General features: G+C 43.4%; 1 protein-coding gene and 1 long non-coding RNA gene across 3 annotated transcripts in view; both read right to left on the bottom strand.

The window, feature by feature from the left end:
- Positions 1-65: 65 nt before the first annotated feature.
- Positions 66-1,756, bottom strand: LOC146636267 (uncharacterized). Its single transcript, XR_014905436.1, has 4 exons — positions 1,643-1,756; positions 1,471-1,560; positions 984-1,177; positions 66-256 (listed from the first exon to the last, which is right to left on the bottom strand). It is a non-coding gene; the product is annotated as an uncharacterized LOC146636267 (long non-coding RNA).
- A 1,116-nt stretch (positions 1,757-2,872) lies between these two features.
- The window catches only part of clcn3 (Cl-/H+ antiporter 3), a 39,588-nt gene continuing 31,247 nt past the window's right edge, over positions 2,873-11,213 (bottom strand). The window contains exons 14-15 of one of the 2 annotated variants that reach the window (XM_085349498.1): positions 10,360-10,435; positions 2,873-5,008 (exon numbers count right to left, since the gene is read on the bottom strand). In XM_085349498.1, the coding sequence (XP_085205624.1) occupies positions 4,817-5,008; positions 10,360-10,435 (268 nt within the window). In that variant the 3' untranslated portion in view covers positions 2,873-4,816. The remainder of the gene's footprint in view (positions 5,009-10,359; positions 10,436-11,213) is intronic. The other variant, XM_085349497.1, reaches the window with a different exon arrangement.

Below are 11,213 nucleotides of genomic sequence, written 5' to 3'. Positions count from 1 at the left end.
GAGTAACTGACCTCCTTTAAAAGCTGAATAAAGACAAAACAAGTTGCATTGAAGTTTTGGTCCTTTTATTCTTTTTCACTGCAGTCCAATAACAAACCATTCAAGGTCTGCTTTTTCCTCAGCTTGAAATCGTATGCTCCCGAAGGCATTCATGTGAAGGGCGTTAATAATGCAAGTTAGACCTTTTTGTGTAATGGCTGTGGTAGCCATGGCTACGAGGCTGTGCCAGACACAGGTGATGGAGGAAACAGATCTCCTGAGAAGAGAAAAAATAAAATAAGTCTAATTTCTTTCAGAATGCAGGTGAACAGCAGCACATTCATTCAAACAACAAACCCACAAACTGAGAAGCTGCACACAAAATGTTCACACAGCTAATCCGATGTTAATATGGATTTAGGTGAGAAAGCCCTGTTTGTTTCTGAATCTGCAAGAGGATCAGACACCGTTTTGTGAATAGAGGTGAACAGGGAAAGGACAGAGTCATGAATGATAGATGTGTAAGTGGATCGCTGTCAGGTCGCTGAGACACTGGGCAGGGACTGCTCACAGAAGCTGGTCCATCTCTGGGAAACCTGAACCTCTCAAACTCAACCCCATTCCTGCGTTTGGGACAACATTATAAGACTTCCTGTCTGCACTAATTAGCTTCTGCTAGTCTGAGGACAAGAGATAAATCACAAAGTGCAGTGCGAATAAACAAATGTCTCGATCTGAGAGAAGCCTTTTCTGTTTCAGCAGCAGGCTGTTGCATTACACCTAAAGGGAACCTCAGACGCTTCAGTAAGACACGAGTTCATTTTAGGCTTGAAATCCTTTTTTAACATCACAAAAAAAGCAATTAATATCTGTTTTACAAACATGTATAAACAGAAATGACTTCACGTCTCAGATTTCTTGCAATATGACTGAGCAGTTGTTGAGAAAGCTGCAACCACAGAGATTATTAGGAGAGACTGAATGAGAGAGAAGATGTTTCATACCGTCTATGCACAGCAAATCATCAGTGGAAGAATCATCAGTGGAAACCTATTAGCTGTTTGTTCTGTCCTGCCACACACACACACAGTGTCAGCGTGTCCTTGGAGGAAAGTGGGGTAAGATGAGCCAGTGGGTAAGTAGATCCACCCTAAATTTAGGTGGCATTTCCTGTTTCAACTGGCTCTGGAGGAAGAACCTGATAAAGTGGATAACATTCTTTTTTAAACAAGATTTTCTTTGCATCATCAGTTGCATATCAAATTCTGCTTTTATCTTAGATTATATACAGTAAAGTTATACCACAGCTGCCAGATGTGCCACATCTGTGTCAACAATATGGCAAATTATGGCTGTGGAGCAACATGAGAACAGAGAGTGAGTGCGTGCCTATCCATGCTAATGTTTCTAAGTGCCCGAATAAACAACGTGCAAAGCAGGGTGGAGAGTATTTGCACAGCATTTGACTACAAACAATAATGAAATCCTTACGTTTACAGTAAGTGATAGCTCGGCCTGCAGGTTCTTCCTCTGGCAAAGACCACAAGATTGCAACCACAACTCCGAAGAAAACCTGATGACCTGAAATACAAAGCAGCCATTACATGAAAGGAAAAGAGACAGCAAATCAAGAGTTACACTCACTGGACAGTTTATTAGGTACCTTCATGGTCCATGTTGGCATGACAGCATCACACATCTATGATTTGAATCTCCTCTTCTTCCGCATCTCAAAGCTGCTCTATCACACTGAGATCTGGAGACTGTGGAGGTTGTTTGAGTTGAGTGAACTCATTATGTTCAAGAAACCAGTTTGATCTGAGCTTTCTGACATGGTGTGTTGTCCTGCTCGAAGCAGCCATCAGATGGTGCACTGTGGTCATAAAGGGATTGACATGACTGGCATTAATACTCAGGCAGGCTGTGGTTTTTAAATGATGCCCAGTTAGTACCGAGGGGCTCAAAGTTTGCCAAGAAAATATCCCCAACATTATACCGCCACCAGCCTGGACTGATGATACAAGGCAGGATGGAGCCACGCTTTCATGCAATTGACACCAACTTCTAATCCTACCTTCTGAAAGTTCCAGAGACTCATCAGACCAGACGCCGTCTATTGTTGTCCAATTTTGGTGAACCTGTGAACTCAGTTTCCTGATCTTAGCTGACAGCAGTGGCAGCTGGTGTGGTCTCCTGCTGCTGAAGCCCATCTGCTTCAAGATTCAACATTCAGAGATGCTCTTCTGCATCGTCTACTATGGTAACAATAGTTATTTGAGTTACTGCTGCCTGCCTTCAGCTTGAAGCAGTCTGCCCAAAATAAAATCCTCCAGAAAACTGCTGCTCACTGGATATTTTCCCGATGTGGGGAAAATCCCAGCAGTTTCTGTAACAATTATACCAGTGTCAGTTTAAACTTCAGTAGGTCGTCTTGATCACGTCCACATGAATAAATGTGTTGAGCTGCTGCCATGTGATTGGCTGATTAGATTTACAAGCAGTTGATCAGGTGTACCTGGTAACCTGTCGGTCAACAGGTGAATGGTTTGTATTTTATAGAGCACCTTTTTCTTTTTTGTAAGAATGAGTTTCTATTTTAATGAAAAGGGTAAATAAACTTTGTCTTCGTGGAAACTATAAAGTTTTCTGAAAAGTCTGTCTGATTCTAAAATCGAGGACTTTTGTGAGCTTCATGACAGCTAACAAGTGGAGCTCAACAACCTGACAACAAGCAAAACCTGCCGAGAACAAATCACACATCAGTCCTCGTGTGCAACTTGAATCTTTTTTTTTTTTAATTTAAAACAAATTTTAATCTTTACAGGTTTTATTTTTAATATACAATCAAACAATTGTTGCAATCATACATGAAATTTATTATAGTAATGCACAACTCTATCCAGACTACCCATAAATAAAAAAAAGAGAAACAAAAAAAAGAAAAACATCGAGATCAGTATGAAACACAACGTTAGGCAACACCACAGGTAACAAAGACGATCCTGTCACACCACAGCAGGACAGTCACTGCAATGCAAAGACGGACACAGGAACACACACACCTCACTTCATTTCCCTTCATCGAGTGATGACGTTTGATTAAAAAAAAAAAAAAAAAGAGGGAGCAGAGAGATCGGGGTGTGAAAAGCCTAAAGAAAAAACAAAACAAAAAAAACTTGTGCCAGGCACTTGGCAGACGTGGGGAAAAAAAGAAACCTGGTGTGATTGAAAGCGACAGACAGTTGCAGCCAGATGTTCTGCAGTATTATCCTCTACAACCTTGAAAACAATGCAGGGCAAAAAGCAAGCTTCATCCGAGGCGTTAGTGACATGTTAGACCCAACAAACACGCGTGGATTTAAGGTGGCGGCAGCTTTGGATCAGAGTACAAACTCTATATAAAAATCTCTCAAACTCCAACAACTGTAGTGCAGATAAAGTTGAATGGTTTTTAATTACCGTCTGCTGGCTTCATCTTCTAAAACGTGACAATTTACAGCTTCACAGCCTCTGAATGTTGGGACGAAGCACGTTTATTAAAAACACTGAGAATCTGTGGATCAAAGCATCGATCACGGAGTGCTGATCAGTTGATCTCTCTTTCTGTCAGTCTTTGTTGTGTAAATGAGTTTGGAGTGTTAAACGCCACCTGTGGGGGCTCAGACGATCAACTTTTACATATTCTATAATTATAAAAGGCGGGCTGAAGGTACGCGAGTCATGTTACTGATGAAGTTACTGATCACTTAAAGCAGACTTTGGAAATGATTGGAGAGCAATAATCTAAAGGTCACATGGGGAGAAACAAACTGCGATTCCACAAAACTCAACCTTTTTCCTTTTTCCCTTCCTTTTCTCTCGCTCTCTCTCACACACACACAGACACACACACAGCACAAACTGGCTCAGAAATGGACGCACAGAGATCTTCACTTCTTCCCTCCTCACTGGGAACACGTTTGTTCTTGAAATACAGTACCGTCCTCTCTTCCTCGCACTCTCTCTCTCTCTCTCACACACACACACACACACACACACACACACACACACACACACACACACACACGTCTCATTTTCACATGACCCAGGGAAGCAGCAGCGTGCCATGATGCGATCACAAGAGGCTGCCGTGTTTTCGGGGTGAGGAGCGTAAGATCATCCCCTCACTTCCGATGATAACCTGGCTGGAATGTAGTGGTGCTAACGACACGCACACACACACACACACACACACACACACAGACACACACACACACAGACACACACACACTTCACAGGTAAACAAGGTAATCTTCTGCAGGACGGACAGCTCAGGTGTGCGCAGGGGTGAGGGAAGTGAGTTGTTTTTATGTTGCTTTTTGTTTTAAACTTTATTTAAACGAGAGCCTGGAGGCTTCAAGGTCCCTCATCGCGTCCCTCATCAGCGGTTCATCCTGACCTTTGACCCCAGCCAGGCGGCATCCACCACAGAGGAGGGAGACAGTACAAGGGGGTGAGGCACGTGTAGAGTGCAAACGGGCGTAGCTGTACAGGTTTAGGGAGTCTTTTGTGTGTGTGTGTGTGTGTGTGTGTGTGTGTGTGTGTACAGCATGCATGAGTGAGGTGTCTGCGAGTGCAAAAGTGTGTGTGTAAAAAGTGCATTCCTTGTGTGTGTGCGTGCCTTCGACCCGTGACCTCATCGTGTCCTCGGCAGCCGGACGATGAGAACAAAGTCTCGTGTCATCGTCTTCTCCTCGGGTGGCCTGAAAGTCTCTGGAGGCCTCAGTCAGTCAGTCAGTGAGGTTCAGGGTCTACAGCTGAAAACTAAAAACGAACAAACAAAAACGGGGTCCGCGTGTCAGAGACTGGAGCCGTTCAGGAGGCACACCTCTTCCTCCTCCTCCTCCTCCTCCTCCTCCTCGTTGCCCCCTCCACCCCAGCCGTCCTGGAAAGAGCGGATCAGTTGAACATGATGGACTCTGGATCCTGATTTGCCATTTGAGCCATGTGACGAAGGATATCTTTTTTTGTGATAATACCAAGAAGCCGCCTGCAGAGGGAGACAAAGAGGGACAGAAGCATGAGGAGGTGGTGGTGGTGGTGTTGGTGGTTGGCAGCTGAAGTAAAGCAGGAAACAATAAAAACATCATGTTTTTGTTGGCAAAAACAGAATCGCATGGTTTAATTTTGGCTCTGGTATGACATTAATTATATGAATCTGTGTCAGAATGAGGCCAACAAAAGCACGAGTCCCTGAGGAAGCAAAAGTCAGCAGCAGGAGGTGGAAGAGGAAAAAGGCAGGTGAGAAACAGCACCCAGCTTCCCCCGCTTCAGACCCCTGCCACGGCCGTTTGAGATTTGCTGCTGAGCAAAAGGAGGAGCTGGATCCTTCAGAGGAGACAGGAAGCAGTGAACAGGAGTAAAGTCAGAGGAGCAGAGGAAGAGGCGGTGCCCATCACAGGAGTCGGGACATTTCTATCTTTTACCTTTTCTTTTTATTCAGTCCAATTTAAAGCTTTTGCAGTAAGATCAGACAGCAAACATCACAGTGATGTGCAAAAGTCTCAAGCCAGCATCACTTCTTTATATTTTGTTTCCAAGCAGTCCGGCTTTTGTATTTTTTAAAGTGCTCTTGAGCAACAGTTCTCCAGTCTTTTTTGAAGGACTTTCAAAGTTTTTCATTGGATGCTTTTTCACTCATTTTCAGTCCTTGTACTTGACCATTTTCACAGGAATGCTTTGTTCGTTGGGCTGCGTAACACTGGTTCATCCTTTGATATTTTACAGGTTCATGATGTGCCTACACGTAATTGACAACTTGTATCTTTAGACACTTTGTTACTGCCTGTCACAAAAACACATCAATTGCTCCTGTTCTTTAAACCTGTGAGAAATATTTCTAATGTTTGACATTTTTCAAAGTGCTTTCTGTAACATCATTTTCATAATACGAAGCCCTGAATGTCTGACAGGTGACAGAGTCCCCGTTGGTAACCAGGCGACAGTGTCACATTAAAGGGCCGTTCACACAGGAAGTGACTCACATTAAAGCATCATTGGTTGCTAGTGGAGAGTCCAAGCTCCAGTTGCCAAGGTAACCCTCTAATCTGTTTACCACTCTGTCATATATCAATCAGCAGTGCACTTCACCCTCATTTCTAGTCGATCGCCTCAAAGATTAACTCTCGACAGACCCGCTTTGTGTCGCCAGCGGTTATATCGCTCGCATGAAGTCAGTCATCATGGGTCTGTGGAGATGAACAACATTCTGACTCGAATTTCATTAAAAATGTAATCATGTTTATTTCAGATTGCTAAAAAACTTAATGGTGAAGGGTTTGAACTGTGTAGAGCCAGAAAGTCTACATCGCCCAGTCGTTGTACAGAAAAACATTCAAAGTCTGTTTTTTAGTGTGAAGTTCCACATTTTAGGATTTATTTTCCCTTCCAGGTTGCATTTCTGATTTCTCTTTTCCTGAAAGTTTCCACAAAACACAGGTGATTTCAAGTTGTGATAAATTACAGCTCATTTCATAATCATGTTTCAATAGCGATTTCTGACTCCTGTGATGAATCCACCTCGCAGCACTACGGAGCACTTTCTCTCTGTATGACACTGTAAAGGGTTTAGTCAGTCAGCTGGGGCCATTAAGGACTAACACGGCAGCTTTTTAAACATCGGCGATGCTCCTGCTGACTGCAGTGAGGTCAGGTGAAGAGGAGAAACAGCTGAGAGCAGTGAGAAGAAGAAGCAGTGAGCTATGTGACTCCTACAGAGCTCAAATCATGTAGAGCTGGGTCCAAAGAGCTCAGTGTGCTTTGTGTTAATGCAGTCAGGTGACCACAAGGAGTTCATGCGTTTATGATTAATCGTGATCTTCAGCTGCGTTTTGACCCTAGAAGGCAAATAATTGAAAGCGAACCCAGGTCTGAGTGGGTGGAGCTGAGGTACCTGTGGAGGGCGGAGGTGTGAAGCAGCAGTCACACAGATCAGACCTGGGTTCCCCCGCCGGCCGATCAGACCGGCAGCAGAGGCTCGGGAAGCCAGGTGCAGATCAGAGTGGGTCAGGTGAAGAGTGACCACAATGTTTCCAGTTAAACCAGCAGTGACCTGCCCCAGCTAATTTCAGGTAAAAATCTGGGCCAGGAAGTGAGCGTAGCACCACCTGCACTAACATTACAACACATTAATAATAAAGCAGCCTGTAACTGTGCTGTACACCTGACTCTTCTCTGCATGCACAGCAAGGTCATAAATCTGTGCTGCAGACCGTCATTATTCCTCTGGTGCTGATACACGAGTGTGCGAGCTGCAGTTTACGTGTGCAGCCATGTTAGCTGATAAACGAGCCCTCCATCCTTTCGTCCACACTCGGACGTTTCTAACGTCTGATATGATGGCACCAAAAATACTGAAGCTTCAAAATCTGGAAACAGAAGCAGATGGGTGGTGTCACAGTAGCTGATGTAGCCATGTTGCTTATTACAGATTATTATATCAACTGGAGCTTGTGCAAATGGTGTTTTTTGTGTGTTTCTAATGACAATATACACAATTTACTTATAATTTACTTTGAAAGTTTCTATTTTCCTTCCTATTGCTTCTCATAATCGTGCTTTTTTAACATTTACTCCAGAGTATATTCTAACACCTTCTCCATGTCTGCTGTGGGCCCACACGCAGAAGGCGGGACACTGCTGGCTCAGAGGAAACATCGGCAGGTTAAAGAACAGGATTAGTAATCACTTCATAAAAGGAATCATGTGATCATCGCACGCTAGCTACATAAGCTACAGCACTACTGGCACCAATCAACACAACATCGTCACTCCACCACGCGCACTACCACTACAGGATGAGGGGGATTATAGGAATGAGTCGCATCACTACAGATTGCCCCCCTCCCTCCCTCCTACTAACATCCCCCCCCCTTCAATCTTTAAAAGGACTAAAGCAACGGTGGTCCGCTTTCCCAAGGCGGCTAACTACTCGCCCAGTCGTTGCACAGGTGACGGCTCACATGTCGTTGATCTGTGGAGCCCCCGGGGCGGTTGTGGTTGAGAGGGGAGGGGTTTAAAAAAAAAGGGGGGGGGGGGGGGGGAGGGAAAAAGCAGTCGTTAATGAAAACAGAAAACTTTGGGAGGCTGAACTTGAAATGACTTCTGTTGTGAGGGGGAGATGGGAAACACACAACAGGCTTCACGGTTACACGACTGCACACATGCTGAGTGTCTCTGATCACACAGTCAGCCAGGAACACAACAGGGTGCTGTGAGTGAACGGGGCTAGCACGAAACAGCTACTGTGTGTACAAATGCAGGTCGATGGGATGAACTCTGCTCTGTGGGAATCTACTGAGCCCCTTTCAGACACCGTCAGCAGCACTCGTCACACGTCTGCTAAACTACCGTTTATTTTTAAAAACCAGGAAATCACTGTTTCAGTTAATATCAGTCAATTTATGTTAAACGTCTTTTACTGAATAGTGTTGAAAATCTCAAGCCGTGTGAAACAAAATGTCCATGAAAAGCAAAAGAGTGCATCTGAATCTGGATTAGTGACGGAGAACTGTGCATAAAATCCAGAGATTTACAGCGACTACAACGTGCCATCATTGTTCATCACACACAATCACTAGCTCAGCCTGCTTTATAGCCTGAAGTATCTCAGTTATCAGGCACAGTGTTAGTTTATGACTCACTTCTGTTTGCTTACACACTCCATGCAAACTGCAGCTTTTAAGTGGTGCGTGTGCATTAACGCACTTTATGGATGCAAACAGTTTTAGGGAGGGCGATGCTCGTTATCTTTACTATCAATTAATACTTAATGGACACCGTTTTTTCTAGACCAATATTAAAACGTGTAGCAGAGTTTGTTTACTCTGATGCAGCTGCTCAGGTGCGCGCTCAGAGGCTCTGGTGGTTTCCCCACTAATGTGTTTGAAGTTGAAGGTTTTGAGTGTAAGAGGCATATCTGATCAAATCAAGGCCCTGATCATGCTACAACCTGGCTCGATGAATATCTTCAGGTTCTCAGTAAACTCTGATTTATGTCCCAAACTAAACACACAGTTAAGTCAAAGGACAGCAAAAAGGAAGTTCAGGCACTAAATGTAAGAGAGGCAGCTTTATCCACCTGCCACGAGGCTCTGTTTGACTCCAAAAAGCAAAAACAAGAAAGCCACAGAAAGAGAAGAGAGTCATTTAAATTAAATAGCCATGCAGCTGAAACACAGTGTGCTTCTCCTTGAGACAAATATCAAAGTAATGGAGTTGAAAGCAAAGATAAGCTTTGTTTTCATGTGCAGCTGGTTTTATGCCACAAAGCTGGGCTGTACGGCGCAGAAAAACTACATGATGACAGATTCTTTACTTTTCAACTGAAGCTTCCTCCATCATCAAAAATCAGACATTTTTTCCCTTTTACATCAGGATACAGTCTAGTTTTATTAAATGCTTCGCACTACCAGAAGCTACTGTTGTCATGAGTTTGAGATGTTTATGTGCTGGACTAAACCAGAGTTATGACGGTTTTGTGTTTTCTGATTAGTTTCTTCTTGTCCCAGTTCAGTTTAATTTGTTCTGTTGTGTTTTAGTTTAGTTGCCGTTAGTCATAACGCTCAGTTTTAATTTTATGAGTGATTAAAATACTGAAGTTTAACTGTCAGCGGTAAGATTCAGCATTTTCCTTTGTTTTTTAAGTAAAATTAATAATATTAGTTCATTCTTTGTGTTTTTTGCTGCTTTTAAACTACTTTTAGTTTTTATTAACAATATTATTAACAATAACCTTGAACTAAGTGTTTTAACGGTTATTAGACTTTTTTCTGGAGGACCAAATGACAAGTTTGATGAAGGCTGTGTTGTTTGTATTACAGGACGTCAATAAACTCTGTTGTCCAGTTTCTCAGACATGAGAAGCTGCCATGCCTGAGCAGCTGAGCCTTTGTCTGGCCCTTCGTGTGACTCCTTCTGCGTCCAACACGAGTCACAGTAAGCGCTGAAGCTCGTGTCTGAAAGGGGCTCTGAACTGATGTGGGCGACAGTTCCCATCGAGGTCCAACATTACAGGACCAGCCTAATGCTTCTCTACGCGATGTCTCCGAAACTGCTACAGCTACCATGAAGATGGAGGTCAGACTAGTCTGTCTACGCATGTTTGGCTTCATTAGAGGTAAATCCACAACAAACAAACCCAGGAGCAGAAAAGTGCTTGAAGTAAGGAAGAGGGCAGGAAGTCTGGATGTTTTAGCCGGGAACTGCCATCAGCTTTTCACACTACACTTCATGCATCCCCCCCTCCCCTCCCCTAAGAGGCAGAGCCTAAGAGACAGGTGCAAAAAAAAAAAAAAAAAGGTGGGGGAACAGATCACGTGTGAAAGGGGCGGGGCTAGTCACCAGGGGCGGCGTGTGCTGCTTGAGCTCCTCCAGATGCTCTAATATATTCTTCTTAGTGATGATGCCCAACACAATCCTGAAACACACACCTGTTACTCAGCAGACTGCCCAAAACAACAACAACAACAGACAGACACAGAGAGAACACACAGCAGCAGTACACAATAAACACAACAAAAAATACAACTCAAAACTAACAAAACTAAACAAGCAAATACAACTAAAGTTATAAATGAAGTCAAAGTGTAATGATAAAAGAATAACGGTTTAATTACTCATAATATGACTGATTCTTCTGTCAACAAATCCCATGAAGAGGGATTTTACACTCATCTGCCACTTTATTAGGTACACCTGTTAGACTGCTCGTGGCACTGCCATCCTGGATGTGCAGCAGACAGATGTGCAGCAACTGTGTGAACTTCTCATGTCAACATGGACGAAAATCTCGGTAATGTTTTAAACACCTTGTTGAAGCAGCTGTGAAGACAAACCTGGGTCACACCCAGTACTAGCCAGGTGTACCTAATAAAGTGTACAGTGTCTTTTGTAAGCTGTAAAAAAGATTACGTTACAGCAGAGTATCAGACAGGTGCATTAAATGACTTTAGGTTTATCCAACGCGAATGTAAGAATCATTAAGAACCAGCATTTATTAGCAGCTAATAATAATCCAACCAATGAACCTAATCCCTCTAATCTCTGTAGGATTGCTCAGTGTTTTATAAGTACTTGTTTTTCAATCATTGTGTAACGTTGTTCTTCTTCATACGTATAAAGGAGGCCTTGCTCCTTCCTTACTGTTACAGGAGTGAGTGTTCATATTAAACATTTTAAATTATGAGATAAGTGTG

Source organism: Diplotaxodon limnothrissa, linkage group LG3 (assembly GCF_057381915.1).
Source record: "Diplotaxodon limnothrissa isolate DT_005_m linkage group LG3, D_limnothrissa_male_GT1.1, whole genome shotgun sequence".
Taxonomy (NCBI): domain Eukaryota; kingdom Metazoa; phylum Chordata; class Actinopteri; order Cichliformes; family Cichlidae; genus Diplotaxodon; species Diplotaxodon limnothrissa.
The sequence above is the reverse complement of the archived record's forward strand: the minus strand, read 5'-3'. Positions and strand labels throughout refer to the sequence as shown.